This window comes from Lolium rigidum, chromosome 2 (genome assembly GCF_022539505.1).
Source record: "Lolium rigidum isolate FL_2022 chromosome 2, APGP_CSIRO_Lrig_0.1, whole genome shotgun sequence".
Lineage (NCBI taxonomy): Eukaryota > Viridiplantae > Streptophyta > Magnoliopsida > Poales > Poaceae > Lolium > Lolium rigidum.
The window spans coordinates 49,018,802-49,039,133 of record NC_061509.1 but is presented as its reverse complement, the minus strand read 5'-3'; the positions used below and the strand labels follow the sequence as shown (position 1 = coordinate 49,039,133).

Sequence of the window (20,332 nt, the reverse complement as noted above, 5' to 3'; positions counted from 1 at the left end):
CTTGTACCCGTTGCCGTGCCTCTCTACACGGAACCCGAAACTTTCTGTCCTGTCCGTCTTCTCCGGCACCGGCGCCTCAAGGGTATGGCCAGTGATGACGTGTGTCTGCCCCGTGCTGAAGTAATCTACGACGTGCCACTGGGGACTCATCATGCACAAGCTCCAGGTGTCGTTGTTGAAGGCGAGCAGGACGTCGCTCGAGAGGCGGGGCACGGAGCCGCCGCTCGCCTCCGCCGGCGTGACCATCAAGGGGTCGCCCCTTGGGGGCCGGCACCGCGCTACGTTCGCAAATAGACGGCAGTCTTCCGGCATCAGACGGACGATGTAGAGGCATAGGCCGCTCATGCTGGGATCGGCCGGCAGGATGGAGTAGAAGTTTTCGTTGGTGACCTCGTGCCCATCCGTGTCGTAAATCGGCTGCGCCTGTGCCTGAACCTGGGCGGCGTCGCAAGGGGCAGTCAGCTGGGAGGCCATGGCCAAGCCCAAGAGCGGGAGGATGAACAGGAGAGCAGGGTGCTCCATATGGCTATGAATCAAAATCAGTTGATCAGTACCTGAGTTGTTGACTTGGTGGTGGTGATGATTCAGAGGCATCCACAGAATGGACTTATATATATAGATAGATGGTGTGATCAAGCGACGTTTAATTGGCAACATTTATACCAGATAGATATGCATACTACAGCTGGTTCAATGTTACAGCCAGGATATTTCTGCAACTATTTCGATACACCTCATTTATTGTTATTGATTTTCTATCAATCTATAATATCTAAATAGGATCAACCCACTAAATTGAATTCTCTCAACATGCAAGCTATCCATCTCATCAAGCAACTTTAAGAAATCATAGTCTGCCACGTCGTGCAAATCTTCCATGTTGGCATTGGATGCAGGTTGTGGCATTTATGCTCTTATTTATGCTTTTTATTACACTTTGGTCTGTTCGGTTTCCACACACTTCCCATCTAGATTCCAGCCAAGCCAAACCTTTCCTCTTTTCTAGATATCCATCTGTCTACTTCCTCCAAGTGAGTGGAAACTTATCCTAAGTGTGGACAGAGGTGAGGGCCTAACCTGAGGTAGAAGGAGGCTGCAGGGAGGAACTCTCTCTTCTTAGGCTTACAGAGATATAAGTCACCTTATATAGGTCAGGATTGGACTGGACCAGATGAATCACAACAGAGAACAAGAAGACGCCCAACAGATACAACAACAGTTATCCAACACTAAGAAATGTTCTCACGAACAAACAACAAAAGCAGAAGTACATGCATCACTCATTTAATTTCAGCCTATGTAATTATTGTTCATCTTCTCCAAGGAGGCAATCAAAGATTCTTCTGGAGTAGTACGTCCTCTCTCTGTCAATAAAAGGAGCAGCAACCATTTGCATCCATGTGATCTTTCACTGTCTCCCAATAAAATAGTGACTCTTTCTCGGAAAGAAAGAGGAATGAGAAACAAATGATGGACTTCAGGGAAGTTCTATCTCATTGTAATCTACATGATCTTGGCTATAATGGGCCTCCCTGGACCTTTGATAACAAGCAAAGTGGGAAAAGAAATATCAAAGTCAGGCTGGATCGGGTGGTTGCTTGCCCAGCGTGGTCCAACCTGTACCCTTATTATCATGTAAGCCACCTTACTTCCTCCAGATCTGATCACTGTCCTATTTTGTTAAAGCTAGAACAGAAACCTGCTGTGAGTATTTCTGGTCATCCTCGTAGGTATGAAGCTTGTTGGGAAAGAGAGGCTGCACTAGTTGATGAAGTGAAGACAGCCTGGGAGGGACATAACAAACCAAAAGACCTTGGTGATGTGGCTTCAAACCTGTCAGGCGTCATGGACTGCCTGCAATCATGGAGCAAAAGGACAATCGGGTCAGTCTCTAACCGAATAGGTAAGTTAAGGAAGAAGCTCCGGAAAATTAATATGAGAAACTCAGTACACGAACACCAAAGGAAGAAGAGCATTGAAATGGAGCTAGATAGCCTTTTAGAACAAGAAGAAATCTACTGGAGACAAAGATCAAGGATTAGTTGGCTGAAAGAAGGTGATCGCAACACAAGATTTTTTCACCAAAAAGCCACCTGGAGGACAAAAAAGAACAGAATTGATCGTTTGCAAAAGGCTGATGGAACCATGACTTAGGAGAAGGAGGAAATGGAGGAGATGACCACAAGCTTTTTAAAAAACCTATACACGGCTGACCCTCATGTGCAACCTGATACCATCACCAATGTTATGCAAACACAAATTTCTAGTGAGATGAATGAAAGCCTGTGTGTTGAGTTCTCAGCTGAGGAAATTGGCAATGCTCTTTTCCAGATAGGACCTCTTAAAGCTCCCGGAAAGGACGGGTTCCCTGCAAGATTTTATCAACGACATTGGGGTGTCTTCAAAGATGATATTATTCAAGCAGTAAAGGAATTCTTCCGAAACGGAGTCATGCCAGATGGGATTAATGATACTGTTATAGTACTCATTCCGAAAATAAAAAAACCCTGTGTGTCTTAAGGACTTCAGACCAATAAGCTTATGCAATGTCATTTATAAGATGGTCTCCAAATGTTTGGTAAATCGTTTAAGACCGCTGCTCCAAGAAATAATTGCTCCAAACCAGAGCGCTTTTATCCCGGGAAGACTAATCACAGATAATGCTCTCATTGCTTTCGAGTGCATAGACTGTATACAGAAGAGCACAGACGAAAAAGGGAAGTTTTGTGCATACAAACTGGATTTAGCGAAGGCCTATGATAGAGTTGACTGGAAATATCTCGAAGAATCACTCCATAAGTTGGGATTCGCAGGACAATGGATATCTTGGATTATGTCCTGTTTTAAGACTGTTACCTATTCAGTCCGGCTTAATGGAGAGTTGCTGGAAACCTTTACCCCAACTAGAGGGCTAAGGCAAGGTGATCATTTGTCACCCTACCTTTTCTTGTTTGTTGCGGAAGGTTTATCTAGATTACTTCAGCGAGAGATTGATGCGGGGCAAATAAAAGAACTTAAGGTTTGCCGCCGGAGTCCGGGCATATCTCACCTACTGTTTGCGGATGATAGCTTGTTGTTCTTTGAAGGTTCAGCTGACCAAGCAAACAAAGTAAAAACAGTGTTGAATAGCTATGAGGCTGCTACTGGACAGTTGCTTAGCCCTGGAAAGTGTTCCCTCCTTCTTGGAAATAGGTGTTCAAATGAAACAGGACAAATGGTGGCTGCTATTCTAGGCATTCAAACAGTAGGCTTTGATGACGCGTAAAGCACACGCCCGTTGGGAACCCCAAGTGGAAGGTGTGATGCGTACAGCAGGAAGTTTCCCTCAGTAAGAAACCAAGGTTTATCGAACCAGTAGGAGCCAAGAAGCACGTTGAAGGTTGATGGCGGCGGGATGTAGTGCGGCGCAACACCAGGGATTCCGGCGCCAACGTGGAACCTGCACAACACAATCACAGAACTTTGCCCCAACGTAACAGTGAGGTTGTCAATCTCACCGGCTTGCTGTAACAAAGGATTAGATGTATAGTGTGGATGATGATTGTTTGCAGAAAATAGTAGAACAAGTATTGCAGTAGATTGTATTCGATGTAAAATAATGGACCGGGGTCCACGAGTTCACTAGAGGTGTCTCTCCCATAAGATAAATAGCATGTTGGGTGAACAAATTACGGTCGGGCAATTGACAAATAGAGAGGGCATAACAATGCACATACATGATATGATGAATATTGTGAGATTTAATTGGGCATTACGACAAAGTACATAGACCGCTATCCAGCATGCATCTATGCCTAAAAAGTCCACCTTCGAGGTTATCATCCGAACCCCTTCCAGTATTAAGTTGCAAAACAACGAGACAATTGCATTAAGTATGGTGCGTAATGTAATCAATAACTACATCCTCGGACATAGCATCAATGTTTTATCCCTAGTGGCAACAAGACATCCACAACCTTAGAACTTTCCATCACTCGTCCTGCATTTAATGGAGGCATGAACCCACTATCGAGCATAAATACTCCCTCTTGGAGTTAAGAGCAAAAACTTGGCCGAGCCTCTACTAATAACGGAGAGCATGCAAGATCATAAACAACACATAGGTAATAGATTGATAATCAATATAACATAGTATTCTCTATCCATCGGATCCCGACAAACACAACATATAGAATTACGGATAAATGATCTTGATCATGTTAGGCAGCTCACAAGATCCGACAATGAAGCACATGAGGAGAAGACAACCATCTAGCTACCTGCTATGGACCCATAGTCCAGGGGTGAACTACTCACTCATCACTCCGGAGGCGACCATGGCGGTGAAGAGTCCTCCGGGAGATGATTCCCCTCTCCGGCGGGGTGCCGAAGGCGATCTCCGAAATCCCCCGAGATGGGATTGGCGGCGGCGGCGTCTCGGTAAGGTTTTCCGTATCGTGGCTCTCGGTACCGGGGGTTTCGCGACGGAGGCTATATGTAGGCGGAAGGGCAGGTCGGGGGCCACACGAGGGCCCCACACAACAGGCCGGCGTGGCCCGAGCCCAGGCCGCGCCGCCCTAGTGTGTGGCCGCCTCGTGGCCCCACTTCGTCTATCCCTCGGTCTTCTGGAAGCTTCGTGCAAAAATAGGACCCTGGGCGTTGATTTCGTCCAATTCCGAGAATATTTCTTTACTAGGATTTCTGAAACCAAAAACAGCGAGAAAACAACGAATCGGCTCTTCGACATCTCGTTAATAGGTTAGTGCCGGAAAATGCATAAATACGACATATAATGTGTATAAAACATGTAGATATCATCAATAATGTGGCATGGAACATAAGAAATTATCGATACGTCGGAGACGTATCAGCATCCCCAAGCTTAGTTCCCTGCTCGTCCCGAGCGGAGTAAACGATAACAAAGATAATTTCGGAGTGACATGCCATCATAACCTTGATCATACTATTGTAAGCATATGTAATGAATGCAGCGATCAAAACAATGGTAATGACATGAGTAAACAAATGAATCATAAAGCAAAGACTTTTCATGAATAGTACTTCAAGACAAGCATCAATAAGTCTTGCATAAGAGTTAACTCATAAAGCAATAAATCAAAGTAAAGGTATTGAAGCAACACAAAGGAAGATTAAGTTTCAGCGGTTGCTTTCAACTTATAACATGCATATCTCATGGATAAATTGTCAACATAGAGTAATATAACAAGTGCAATATGCAAGTATGTAGGAATCAATGCATAGTTCACACAAGTGTTTGCTTCTTGAGGTGGAGAGAAATAGGTGAACTGACTCAACATAAAAGTAAAAGAATGGTCCTTCAAAGAGGAAAGCATCGATTGCTATATTTGTGCTAGAGCTTTTTATTTTGAAAACATGAAATAATTTTGTCAACGGTAGTAATAAAGCATATGTATCATGTAAATTATATCTTACAAGTTGCAAGCCTCATGCATAGTATACTAATAGTGCCCGCACCTTGTCCTAATTAGCTTGGACTACCGGGATCATCGCAATACACATGTTTTAACCAAGTGTCACAAAGGGGTACTTCTATGCCGCTCGTACAAAGGTCTAAGGAGAAAGCTCGCATTTCGGATTTCTCGCTTTTGATTATTCTCAACTTAGACATCCATACCGGGACAACATAGACAACAGATAATGGACTCCTCTTTAATGCATAAGCATGTGGCAACAATTAGTATTCTCATATGAGATTGAGGATATATGTCCAAAACTGAAACTTCCACCATGATTCATGGCTTTAGTTAGCGGCCCAATGTTCTTCTCTAACAATATGCATGCTCTAACCATTAAAGTGGTAGATCTCCCTTACTTCAGACAAGACGGACATGCATAGCAACTCACATGATATTCAACAAAGAGTAGTTGATGGTGTCCCCAGGAAACATGGTTATCGCACAACAAGCAACTTAATAAGAGATAAAGTGCATAAGTACATATTCAATACCACAATAGTTTTTAGGCTATTTGTCCCATGAGCTATATATTGCAAAGGCGAATGATGGAAATTTAAAGGTAGCACCCAAGCAATTTACTTTGAAATGGCGGAGAAATACCATGTAGTAGGTAGGTATGGTGGACACAAATGGCATAGTGGTTGGCTCAAGGATTTTGGATGCATGAGAAGTATTCCCTCTCGATACAAGGTTTAGGCTAGCAAGGTTATTTGAAACAAACACAAGGATGAACCGGTGCAGCAAAACTCACATAAAAGACATATTGTAAACATTATAAGACTCTACACCGTCTTCCTTGTTGTTCAAAACTCAATACTAGAAATTATCTAGACTTTAGAGAGACCAAATATGCAAACCAAATTTTAGCAAGCTCTATGTATTTCTTCATTAATGGGTGCAAAGTATATGATGCAAGAGCTTAAACATGAGCACAACTATTGCCAAGTATCAAATTATTCAAGACATTTTAGAATTACTACATGTAGCATTTCCCAATTCCAACCATATAACAAATTAACGAAGAAGATTCAACCTTCGCCATGAATACTATGAGTAAAGCCTAAGGACATATTTGTCCATATGCAACAGACGGAGCGTGTCTCTCTCCCACACAATGAATGCTAGGATCCATTTTATTCAAACAAAAACAAAAACAAAAACAAACCGACGCTCCAAGAAAAGTACATAAGATGTGATGGAATAAAAATATAGTTTCGGGGAGGAACCCGATAATGTTGTCGATGAAGAAGGGGATGCCTTGGGCATCCCCAAGCTTAGACGCTTGAGTCTTCTTAAAATATGCAGGGGTGAACCACCGGGGCATCCCCAAGCTTAGAGCTTTCACTCTCCTTGATCATATTGCATCATTTCCCTCTCTTGATCCTTGAAAACTTCCTCCACACCAAACTCGAAACAACTCATTAGAGGGTTAGTGCACAATAAAAATTAACATGTTCGAGAGGTGACATAATCATTCTTAACACTTCTGGACATTGCATAAAGCTACTGGACATTAATGGAACAAAGAAATTCATCCATCATAGCAAAAGAGGCAATGCGAAATAAAAGGCAGAATCTGTCAAAACAGAACAGTCCGTAAAGACGGATTTTATAGTGGCACCAGACTTGATCAAATGAAAATTCACAAATTTAATTAAAGTTGCGTACACATCTGAGGATCACGCACGTAAATTGGCATATTTTTCTGAGCTACCTACAGAGAGGCAGGTCGAAATTCGTGACAGCAAAGAAATGCATATCTGCGCAGACAATCCAAATCTAGTATGAACCTTACTATCAAAGACTTTACTTGGCACAACAATGCACAAAACTAAGATAAGGAGAGGTTGCTACAGTAGTAAACAACTTCGAAGACTCAAATATAAAATAAAATTACTGTAGTAAAAACATGGGTTGTCTCCCATAAGCGCTTTTCTTTAACGCCTTTCAGCTAGGCGCAGAAAGTGTGTATCGAGTATTATCAAGAGATGGAGCATCGATATCATAATTTGTTCTAATAATAGAATCAAAAGGTAACTTCATTCTCTTTCTAGGGAAGTGTTCCATACCTTTCTTGAGAGGAAATTGATATTTAATATTACCTTCCTTCATATCAATGATAGCTCCAACGAGTTCGAAGAAAAGGTCTTCCCAATATAATGGGACAAGATGCATTGCATTCAATATCCAAGACAACAAAATCAACGGGGACAAGGTTATTGTTAACGGTAATGCGAACATTATCAACTCTCCCCAAAGGTTTCTTTATAGCATTATCAACAAGATTAACATCCAAATAACAATTTTTCAATGGTGGCAAGTCAAGCATATCATAAATTTTCTTAGGCATAACAGAAATACTTGCACCAAGATCACATAAAGCATTACAATCAAAGTCATTGACCTTCGTCTTAATGATGGGCTCCCAACCATCTTCTAGCTTCCTAGGAATAGAAGCTTCACGTTCTAATTTCTCTTCTCTAGCTTTTATGAGAGCATTTGTAATATGTTTTGTGAAAGCCAAGTTTATAGCACTAGCATTAGGACTCTTAGCAAGTTTTGCAAGAACTTTATAACTTCAGAGATGTGGCAATCATCAAAATCCAAACCATTATAATCTAAAGCAATGGGATCATCATCCCCAATGTTGAAAAAAATTTCAGCAGTTTTATCACGAGCGAGTTTCAGCAGTTTTAGCAGTTTCCGACAGTTTTGCAGGCTTTGCATTAGAAGTGGTAACATTGCCAACACCAATTATTTTACCATTGATAGTAGGAGGTGCAGCAACATGTGGAGCATTAACATTACTAGTGGTGGTAATAGTCCAAACTTTAGCTACATTATTCTCTTTAGCAAGTTTTTCATTTTCTTCTCTTTCCCACCTAGCATGCAATTCAGCCATTAATCTTATATTCTCATTAATTCTAACTTGGATGGCATTTGCTGTAGTAAATTTTTTATTTTCAATATCCTTATTAGGCATAACTTTCGATTTCAAAAGATCAACATCAGAGGCAAGACTATCAACCTTAGAAGCGAGAATATCAATTTTATTGAGCTTTTCCTCAATAGATTTGTTAAAAGCAGTTTGTGTACTAATAAATTCTTTAAGCATAGCTTCAAGTCCAGGGGGTGTGTTCCTATTATTGTTGTAAGAATTCCCATAAGAATTACCATAACTATTACCATTATTATAAGGATATGGCCTATAGTTATTACTAGAATTGTTCCGATAAGCATTGTTGTTGAAATTATTATTTTTAATGTAGTTTACATCAACATGTTCTTCTTGGGCAACCAATGAAGCTAACGGAACATTATTAGGATCAACATTAGTCCTATCATTCACAAGCATAGACATAATAGCATCAATCTTATCACTCAAGGAGGAGGTTTCTTCGACGGAATTTACCTTCTTACCTTGTGGAGCTCTTTCCGTGTGCCATTCAGAGTAATTAATCATCATATTATCAAGAAGCTTTGTTGCTTCACCAAGAGTGATGGACATAAAGGTACCTCCAGCAGCTGAATCCAATAGGTTCCGCGATGAAAAGTTCAGTCCTGCATAAAAGGTTTGGATGATCATCCAAGTAGTCAGTCCATGGGTTGGGCAATTTTTAACCAAAGATTTCATTCTTTCCCAAGCTTCTGCAACATGCTCATTATCCAATTGTTTAAAATTCATTATGCTACTTCTCAAAGATATAATTTTAGCAGGGGGATAATATCTACCAATAAAAGCATCCTTGCATTTAGTCCATGAATCAATACTATTCTTAGGCAGAGATAGCAACCAATCTTTAGCTCTTCCTCTTAATGAGAAAGGAAACAATTTTAATTTTATAATGTCACCATCTACATCTTTATACTTTTTCATTTCACACAATTCAACAAAATTATTGAGATGGGCAGCAGCATCATCTGAACTAACACCAGAAAATTGCTCTCTCATAACAAGATTCGGTAAAGCGAGGTTTAATTTCAAAGAATTCTCGTCGTAGTAGCAGGTGGAGCAATAGGTGTGCATAAGAAATCATTATTATTTGTGGTTGTGAAGTCACACAACTTAGTATTTTCAGGAGTGGCCATTTTAGCAGTAGTAAATAAAGCAAACTAGATAAAGTAAATGCAAGTAACTAATTTTTTTGTGTTTTTGATATAGAGTGCAAGACAATAAATAAAGTAAAGCTAGCAACTAATTTTTTTGTGTTTTGATATAATGCAGCAAACAAAGTAGTAAATAAAATAAAGCAAGACAAAAACAAAGTAAAGAGATTGGATTGTGGAGACTCCCCTTGCAGCGTGTCTTGATCTCCCCGGCAACGGCGCCATAAATTTAGCTTGATGACGCGTAAAGCACACGCCCGTTGGGAACCCCAAGTGGAAGGTGTGATGCGTACGGCAGCAAGTTTCCCTCAGTAAGAAACCAAGGTTTATCGAACCAGTAGGAGCCAAGAAGCACGTTGAAGGTTGATGGCGGCGGGATGTAGTGCGGCGCAACACCAGGGATTCCGGCGCCAACGTGGAACCTGCACAACACAATCACAGAACTTTGCCCCAACGTAACAGTGAGGTTGTCAATCTCACCGGCTTGCTGTAACAAAGGATTAGATGTATAGTGTGGATGATGATTGTTTGCGTGAAAACAGTAGAACAAGTATTGCAGTAGATTGTATTCGATGTAAAAGAATGGACCGGGGTCCACAATTCACTAGAGGTGTCTCTCCCATAAGATAAATAGCATGTTGGGTGAACAAATTACAGTCAGGCAATTGACAAATAGAGAGGGCATAACAATGCACATACATGATATGATGAATATTGTGAGATTTAATTGGGCATTACGACAAAGTACATAGACCGCTATCCAAAGATGCATCTATGCCTAAAAAGTCCACCTTCGGGTTATCATCCGAACCCCTTCCGGCATTAAGTTGCAAAACAACGGACAATTGCATTAAGTATGGTGCGTAATGTAATCAATAACTACATCCTCGGACATAGCATCAATGTTTTATCCCTAGTGGCAACAAGACATCCACAACCTTAGAACTTTCTGTCACTCGTCCCGCATTTAATGGAGGCATGAACCCACTATCGAACATAAATACTCCCTCTTGGAGTTAAGAGCAAAAACTTGGCCATAGCCTCTACTAATAACGGAGAGCATGCAAGATCATAAACAACACATAGGTAATAGATTGATAATCAACATAACATAGTATTCTCTATCCATCGGATCCCGACAAACACAACATATAGAATTACAGATAGATGATCTTGATCATGTTAGGCAGCTCACAAGATCCGACAATGAAGCACATGAGGAGAAGACAACCATCTAGCTACTGCTATGGACCCATAGTCCAGGGGTGAACTACTCACTCATCACTCCGGAGGCGACCATGGCGGTGAAGAGTCCTCCGGGAGATGATTCCCCTCTCCGGCAGGGTGCCGGAGGCGATCTCCAGAATCCCCCGAGATGGGATTGGCGGCGGCGGCGTCTCAGTAAGGTTTTCCGTATCGTGGCTCTCGGTACTAGGGGTTTCGCGACAGAGGCTATATGTAGTCGGAAGGGCAGGTCAGGGGGCCACACGAGGGCCCCACACAACAGGCCGGCGCGGCCCAGGCCCAGGCCGCGCCGCCCTATTGTGTGACCGCCTCGTGGCCCCACTTCGTCTATCCCTCGGTCTTCTGGAAGCTTCGTGCAAAAATAGGACCCTGGGCGTTGATTTCGTCCAATTCCGAGAATATTTCTTTACTAGGATTTCTGTAACCAAAAACAGCAGAAAACAGCAACTGGCTCTGCTGCATCTCGTTAATAGGTTAGTGCCGGAAAATGCATAAATACGACATATAATGTGTATAAAACATGTAGATATCATCAATAATGTGGCATGGAACATAAGAAATTCTCGATACGTCGGAGACGTATCAGGCTTTGATGAAAAGTATTTGGGGCTCCCTGTTCTAGAAGGGCGAATGAAAGATGGTAAATTTCAGCCTGTAAAGGAAAAAGCTAAAAAACGCCTCATTGATTATGCTGAGAAATACTCATCAAGCGGTGCAAAAGAAGTTCTGATAAAGTCAGTGGTACAGTCTATCACTACATACCCGATGAGTGTGTTTAAGTTCTCAGTAGGCCTTTGTGAAGACCTCATGAAACTCACTAGAGATTCTTGGTGGGGGATGAAGATGACAGGAGACAAATTCATTGGTTAAGTTGGGACAAACTCACAAGAAGGAAGGGACAAGGTGGCATGGGCTTCAGAGATCTTCACCTCTTCAACCAAGCTCTACTTGCCAAACAAGCGTGGCGGCTTATTGCTTTTCCGAACTGCTTATGTGCAAGGATTTTAAAAGCCAAGTATTATCCATCAGGTGAATTAACTGACACTGCTTTTATTAAAAATCCTTCTCCGAGATGGCAGGGTATTATGCATGGACTAGAACTACTAAAGAAAGGTATCGTATGGCGTATTGGGAATGGGCAAAAGGTGAGGATCTGGCGGGATAATTGGATCCCACGGGGTGATATGAAAGTTACGAGAGAACTTAACTAATTCAAGAGTAAGAAGAGTGTCAAGTCTCATTAATCAAGAAGACCATTCATGGAATGAGGAATTGGTGAGGAATATTTTCATGCCTTTTGATGCAGAGGAAATATTGAAAATCCGGCTATCGAATTATGAACAAGAAGACTTCATATCTTGGACACCTGAATGTCATGGTATGTTCACAGTGCGTAGTGCTTATAATCTGGCTCTAGATCTGCGAAATGATGCTCCTCCAAACACAAGCTCCAATACCACCAGCGACAGACCAATCTGGAGGAATATTTGGAACTCGAAACTACCACCCAAAGTGAAAATTTTCACCTGGAAACTTGCTACTAATAGTTTAGCTGTCCAGGTAAACAGGAGCAGATGTTTGCCTAATGTGCTACCAATCTGTACCATCTGTGGTATGGAAGAAGAGACGGGTTTCCATGCAACTATGAGATGTACAAGAGCTGTAGAGTTGAGGCAAGCTCTAGCAAATTCTTGGAAACTACCAACGAGCCTCGAACTAATAAATACAGGTGATGATTGGGTGCTTGTGTCACTCGATAAACTAAGTGCGGATATGAGGGTTAAAATGATGTTCATCCGGTGGAGGGCCTGGCACCATCGGAATGATATTATTTTTGGGAAGGGAGATGCGTCGGTTGAAAATTCAGCTCGTTTCCTACAAAATTATCTATGTACTTTGCAGGGTATAACAAAAGGGGAAGTAACTCTTGATAGAAAAGGGAAATCCCCTATAGTCCCGGATGCAAAATTTAAACAGGTCATTGCTGACAAGGAAGTGGAGGAAGAAATATGGAAGAAACCCGAGGATGGTTGGATCAAATGCAATGTAGATGCAAGTTTCTTAAATGATGAAAGGAAAGGAACTTGGGGAGCCGTTATTCGCAACCGTAATGGCCTTACTCGTTTGCTCAGCATGGGGTATTATTCCCAACTCGTCAAACAGCAGCAATGGGAGAGGTCTGTTGCATGTTTAAAGGGGCTAAATTTAGCAGTTGAAAACTCGGACCAAAATATCATAATCGAGACCGATTGTCCGTCAATTCCGAAGGCGTTTATGGAAGACAACAATGACAGATCTGAGGTGTGTATGATTGCAAAGGAATTTAAGATAAAGAAACCACCTGATCGTCATGTTATTTTAACAAAAGTTAGTAGAAAGTGTAACCAAGTTGCTCACGAGTTGTGTCACTTAGCTCGTAGAGGGTTGTGTAGTGGTATGATGCAAGGCTCGCTTCCAACCTACGTGTTGAGATCGGCTTTGCTTGATTGTAACCCAAACACTATTGTTTAATCAATACACAACCAATTTTCAAAAAAAATAATAATAGTGACTCGCCCTTTCCTCTCCCCACGATGAGAACCAAGAAATAAATCTGTAGAAAACTGTGCTCTCCCAATAAATTAATGTACTCATGGAGGGGCACCCGAAGGGACATTGGTGTCTTTCAAATGAATGCAGAAAACCATCATTCCATGGAAGAAACTCATGGAGGGGCACCCGAAGGGACATTGATGCCCTTAAAATACTTGACTAGATCCATTGCGAGATGTGCCATTTAGATCGGCATGTCCATGCCACATAGATTCATCACCTCACATGGAGTACCTTGCAGTGAGGTACTGAGGTGCATCAACATGGTCTCTGCGGATCTGGACAGTCGACACCCTCACCGATGCAACCATCTCAAGGTACAGATATTCCAGATATTCTTCAACACTCCATGGCTGAAATCTTTTAGTTTGAAGTTGGGATTCCTCTCATAGTTTAGGCTTTTACCTAAACTAAGTGCTGGTTTCAGTTAATGACACGTCCCCTTCACAAGTGATGATAGTTGTGGTACTGCTTTCTTCCGACTTTGGCATAAATATCGGTCTGCCTAAACCTCCCACATCATGTGTTTCCTCTGGAGATCATTTTTATATGCAAACTATTTGGTGCTTGGGCAGGAGCACCAATGTGACATAGATTTACTTTATACATATCGATCGATCTACAAGTGAAGTTTCAGGGTCTACATACTAACAATACGGTTGATTGAAGATTCATATATTGCCTAATGCTTGATGAAATGTCACACCTATATTTCCAATTAAACGATTGAGAAGGTGACAATATTTAAACTCTTTTGCCGTCAGGTTAATTCCATCTATCTCTATCATGTTATACTGTCGCAAATAGATCATGCAATGGTTTAATCAAGAATAGTTGATTTTGATTGATTGTAACTGAAGTACAGATCGTATTTCAGGAATATTAATATATATTTCACTTTTTTGAACAAGTTTGAACATGTATATTTTGTAGGTAATATTTTCTTACTTTTGCCATATACAAAACTCAGGTTACATCTTTCGACTGGATTAGAGATATATTGCTTGAGTTAACGTTCAAATTGATGCTATGGAGTGTACTTCTGATTTGCAGGTTACATATGCAGCGGGCTAGCAGCCACTAGATGTGATCTCATTTACAAACTTTTCTAAAATGTCTTGGGAATTTTACATTCACTCATTTCAATTAACCTTCTGATCTCTATAGAGGCCATGTTTGCCAATATCCTCAACTCCAAGATGTTTTGGTTAAAAGTTCAATGTTCCTTGAGTTGGCAGTGTGTAAACTTAAGAAAGTGAAGAGCATCCTAATTTGTATTTACGCAAAAATACTTAATAGCTAAGAATCCCATTGTTATTCTCTTCCTTACTAATTCAAATTATAAAATGAAATACCTCATGCACTGGATCCATGTTCATCCAAGAAATGTGTCGATCAGGAATTCAATATATTGGCCAGATGCCAATTTTATCGATAATCACTGCAATAAAAAAAACAAAGTACAAAAAACCTAATTGCATCTAAAATTCTCGCAGCAACGCGCGAGGTATTATCTAGTTTATTCTAAAGATAGACATATTATGGATGGAGAGACGATGTTATTCCTGCAACAATTTATTTTGTAGGTAGACCTCATTAGTGTTATTGAGTCTTCTATCAATTTATCTAAATATAGATACTCATCCATCCATAAACAAAATCGAAGCACGTCTGCCCGCTAACTAGTCTGGTCTAGCAACCGAAGAAGATGGATGGGTTCTAGTAACAATGTGTAAAGGAAAATCAAAGAAACGAAGAGTACCCGCTAGCTAGTTCGCTCTAGGTAATGTTTTCCAATATACGATTCGCACGTCTATGGACGAGGCTGAAGCAAGAATACGAAGGTTCATCACAACACACATGGACAAAGGCGTTAGGCAGGTTACATTGGCACCGTCGGGCAAGGAAGCATTGTCATGAGAGCTACTAGTTCGGTAGTGGTCGTGGGGTCCTCATGCAAGATGTGAGCCTAATGACGTTGGGACTGCAAGTGCAGAATGTTGTGTCAGCAGAGTATTTTTCCCACAAGGGTGACTCGAGGGTTTATATCGAACTCTCAGGAAATTGGACAAAGAGAGTATTCTCTTCTCCCTTCTTCTGCCAATCCTGCAAGTAAAATAAATTTCTTGTGTCCCCATCTCCACCGTGTGGTTGTCAACACAAGGTTTCGTGTAAGTAAATAAAGCACAAGTAAAAATAAAGCAAGTAAAACTAGGCTAGATAAAATAACTAAGTAAAAAATGTAAAAGGTTTGATTGATTTTGGTATTTTGGATGCAAATAAGAGTAAATATTTTTGTATTTTCCGATTAAAATAGTGCAGCAAATAGAAAACAAGATAAAAGCAAGATAAAGTAGTTTTTATGATAAAAAGTGGACCGGGGTTCATGGGTTCAGTTGATTATTTTCTCTTTTAAGTTGTAGTGGACAAATAGTAATTCATCAATGAGATATGAAGGTACAAATACTAATATGCGTAAGATCAGAATTAATATGGGCATCACGTCCTAACATAGAGATGATGCAACACATCTCTCTTCTACTCCACAAGAAAGGGAAAACTCCATACAATCTTGTATTAAGAATTAACAGAGCATCGCCATAAGTACTTTGACGTGATGTTTGAATATCAAATATGCTATCTTGAACAAACAAGATCATCACTACTGTCACGTGACGAACATAGCACATGCATTCACTTTATCCCTAGTGAGGTAGTAAAAGAAAAGGCCAAGGCCATAATAGATCTTGAAAATATTGTCACTATCCAATCACTAAAACCATGCTACTCCATCTAATACACACATCACCCCACACGCGCTCTTGCATAGATGTTTGATCATAACAAATACTTAAGAACGGGGTACGTAATATGCATCTATCAATACATCTTACACATAAATATGATCAGATCTCATAGCAAAATATCATAGAATAAGGATCCACCACATATGTATTACAAATATGGCCATAATCATGTGATGCAGCTCATATGGCACTAAGAACTATGAAGAACATGAGAGAAATAGATCAAGCTACTACAGCTCACATATCCATAATCATGTGATGCAGCTCATATGAATATAATCATGTGATGCAGCTCATGGTGATGATGATGAAGACGTTGCAGAAGGTGGAGATCCCTCCGGCGGTGGTCCCAGCGGACTTTCCCCTCCAATCTTCTCTGCAGCAACCTCCGTTTTCGTGTTTTTGTGTTTGTGCGGCGCTCTCCTCTCGAGAACTCTTCGCGGCCATATATATAGTGATTTTTAGGTCAAAATACGTCGGTGGGCGAAAGAATCAGGGCGATTGGATGATCGGCGGTCGAAAGACCCTGGGTGGCGCGCCCTACCTTGCTGGCGTGGCACCTGAGGTCTTTCGGGCCTTAGGCCTTTCCATGCCTCCTCTAAAGTTCCAGGGTGCTTCTTCCGATGAAAAAGTGGCGCTCCAAAAATCTTAGGTCAATTTGACTCCGCATAGGTCTCTGAAAGTGAAAAATACACAAAACAGAGTTTTCCTATTCTGCATGGTTATAAACCAAATAAAGGGGATCATTGGTAAATCCCCATAAATCAATGTAAAACATGATATTATCATTATATATGTTGCAAATATGTGGGAATTCAATATGATAAAGGACAAAGTTCATGTATGCATTTTACATGCATCAACATCCCCAAGCTTAACCTATGTTTGTCCCAGGCATGAAGGTGATAGAACTAACATGAACTTTGGAGTTTATAATATATAGATTCTAAATAATTATGCAAAGTCACTACAAGAAAAGTTGCCATGGCCGATGAATTGAAAGTCGCGCCGTGGTTGCTGATGCACCATGCCCGATGATTTTTGCTCTCTCCGTGGTGCGTGTCAAAACTTTTTTCTCTCGTTTTTGATGCCATCTAGCCCGACGTAAACGTGGAAAACATCGCGTATGGTGGCCCGGGACGTGGTGCATGATGAATTCTCGGGCGCGCCGGTCGAGTCAACGCAAATTCGCACCGCCCAGGGATGTAGGGCCCAGATGGCAGCCTCTCTAGCATTGTTTTTTTCTCGATCGCTCCATCTCGTTCAACGTTCTCCGATTGAGCCGTTTACGATGCAGGATCATGGGTCCCGCATGTCATCCTTTATGAACGAAAATTCTTTCTTTTCTTGGATTTTTTTTACCTCCTAATTTCGGTCTACTTCCTTTTTCTTTTGATCCCGTGCCGCCTTGGAAACGTTGAGACCGCTGCAGCAAAATGGGACCCACAGGTCATCCTCTATGTACAATCAAGTTTCTTTTCTTGGAGTTATTTTTGGAACCTGACATTTGGTCACTTGCCTTTTTCTTTCGATCCCGTGACGCATCTGAAATGTTGCGACAACTGCTGCAAAATGGGACCCGCATATCATCATCTATGTACAATCAAATTTCTTTTCTTGGACTTATTTTTGGTACCTGATATTTGGTCACTTGCCTTTTTCTTTCGATCCCGTGCCGCATCTAAAACGTTGAGACCGCTGCTGCAAATGGACCCGCATGTCATCCTCTATGTACAATCAAGTTTCTTTTCTTGGAGTTATTTTTGGCACCTGATATTTGGTCACTTGCCTTTTTTCTTTCGATCACATGCCACATTTGAAACGTTGAGACCGCTGCTGCAAAATGTTACCCGCATGTCATCCTCTATATACAATCAAGTTTCTTTTCTTGGATTTTTTTCACCCTTTGATTTTTGGATATTTCCTTTTTCTTTTGATCCCCTGCCGCCTAGGAAACATTAAGGATGCTGCTGCCTCATGGGTCCCGCATGTCATCCTCTGTGTACAATCAAGTTTCTTTTCTTGGAGTTATTTTTGGCACCTGATATTTGGTCACTTGCCTTTTTCTTTTGATCTGGCGCCACCTTTGAAACGTTGAGTAAGCTGCTGCAAAATGGGACCCGCATGTCATCTTCTATGTACAGTCAAGTTTCTTTTCTTGGACTTATTTTTGGCACCTGATATTTGGTCACTTGCCTTTTTCTTTCAATCCCGTGCTACCTTTGAAACGTTGAGACCACAGCTGCAAAATGGGACCCGCATGTCATCCTCTATGTACAATCAAGTTTCTTTTCTTAGAGTTATTTTTGGCACCTGATATTTGATCACTTTCCTTTTTCTTTCAATCCCGTTCCACGTTTGAAACATTGACGCCGCTGTTGTAAAATGGGACCCACATGTCATCCTCTATGTACGATAAAAGTTTCTTTTCTTGGATTAATTTTGGCTCCTGATATTTGGTCACTTGTCTTTTTCTTTTGATCTCATGCCGCCTTTGAAACGTTGAGACCGATGCTGCAAAATGGGACCCATATGTCATCCTCTATGTACAATAAAAGTTTCTTTTCTTGGATTATTTTGGCTCCTGATATTTGACCACTTGCCTTTTTCTTTCAATCTCATGTCGCCTTTGAAACGTTGAGGAACCTGCTGGCTCATGGGACCCGCATGTCATCCTCTATGTACTATAAAAGTTTTTTTTCTTGGATTTTTTTCACCCTCTGATTTTTTGGCTATTTCTTTTTTTTCTTTTGATCCCCTGCCGCCTTGGAAACGTTGAGTAAGATGTTGGCTCATGGGACCCACATGCCATCCTCTATGTACAATAAACTTTCTTTTCTTGGAGTTTTTTTGACCCCCTAATTTCTGGCTACTTCTGTTTTCTTTTGATCTCATGCCGCATTTGAAACGTTGAGACCACTGCTGCAAAATGGGACCCGCATGTTATCCTCTATGTGCAATAAAGTTTCTTTTCTTGGATTATTTTTGGCTCCTGATATTTGTTCACTTGCCTTTTTTTCGATCTCATGCCACCTTTGAAATATTGAGGAAGCTGCTGGCTCATGGATCCCGCATCCTCTATGAACAATAAAAGTTTCATTTTTCTTGGAGTTATTTTTGACCCCTAATTTCTAGCTACTTCCTTTTTCTTTTGATCCCCTGCCGCCTTTGAAACGTTGAGGACTCTGCTGGCTCATGGGTCCCACACGCCAGCCTCTATGAACAATAAACCTTCCTTCCTTGGAGTTATTTTTACCCCTATTTTCTGACTATTTTTTCCTTTTTTTGGATCCCGTTCCACCTTGGAAACGTTGATGATGTTGCTGCCTCATGAGTCCCGCATGTCATCCTCTCAGAACGATAAATGTTCCTTTTCTTGGATTTTTTACCAACTGATTTTTGGCTTATTTTTTCTTTCGATCCCCTGTCACCTTTAAAACATTGACGACGTTGCTGGCTCATGGGTCCCCGATGTCAGCCTCCCCGTACAAGAAACATGTGATATCTTTGTTGGAGATATGCCCAAGAGGCAATAATAAAGTGGTTATTATATATCTTCATGTTTATGATAAATGTTTACATACCATGTTATAATTGTATTAACCGAAACATTGATACATGTGTGTTATGTGAACAACAAGGAGTCCCTAGTAAGCCTCTTGTATAACTAGCTTGTTGATTAATAGATGGTCATCGTTTCGTGATCATGAACATTGGATGTTATTAATAACAAGGTTATGTCATTGATGAATGATGTAATGGACACACCCAATTAAGCGTAGCATAAGATCACGTCATTAAGTTCATTTGCTATAAGCTTTCGATACATAGTTACCTAGTCCTTTAGCTTGCAAGCATATGAATGGTTCATAAGAGATCACATACCACGGTACGAGTAAAGAGTACTTGTCAGGAGACGAGGTTGAACAAGGTATAGAGATACCGATGATCAAACCTTGGACAAGTAAAATATCGCGTGACAAAGGGAATCGGTATCGTATGTAAATGGTTCATTCGATCACTAAGTCATCGTTGAATATGTGGGAGCCATTATGGATCTCCGGATCCCGCTATTGGTTATTGGTCGGAGAGAAGTCTCAACCA

The 20,332-nt window shown here is 41.1% G+C and overlaps 1 protein-coding gene across 1 annotated transcript; it reads left to right on the top strand.

Moving 5' to 3' along the window:
• The first annotated feature begins 1,518 nt into the window (after window positions 1-1,518).
• On the top strand, window positions 1,519-11,936 carry LOC124686390 (LINE-1 retrotransposable element ORF2 protein). The gene is made up of 2 exons (XM_047220343.1): window positions 1,519-3,248; window positions 11,416-11,936. The coding sequence occupies exons 1-2, from the start codon at window positions 2,561-2,563 to the stop codon at window positions 11,697-11,699; spliced, it is 972 nt and encodes a 323-aa protein (XP_047076299.1). The 5' UTR covers window positions 1,519-2,560; the 3' UTR covers window positions 11,700-11,936.
• The last annotated feature ends 8,396 nt before the right edge of the window (window positions 11,937-20,332 follow it).

Coding starts and splice junctions, on each gene's coding strand:
- LOC124686390 (XM_047220343.1), top strand. CDS start 2,561: ATGGTCTCCAAATGTTTGGTAAATCGTTTAAGACCGCTGCTCCAAGAA. Junction 3,249..11,415: donor TCTAGGCATTCAAACAGTAG/GCTTTGATGACG, acceptor GAGACGTATCAG/GCTTTGATGAAAAGTATTTG.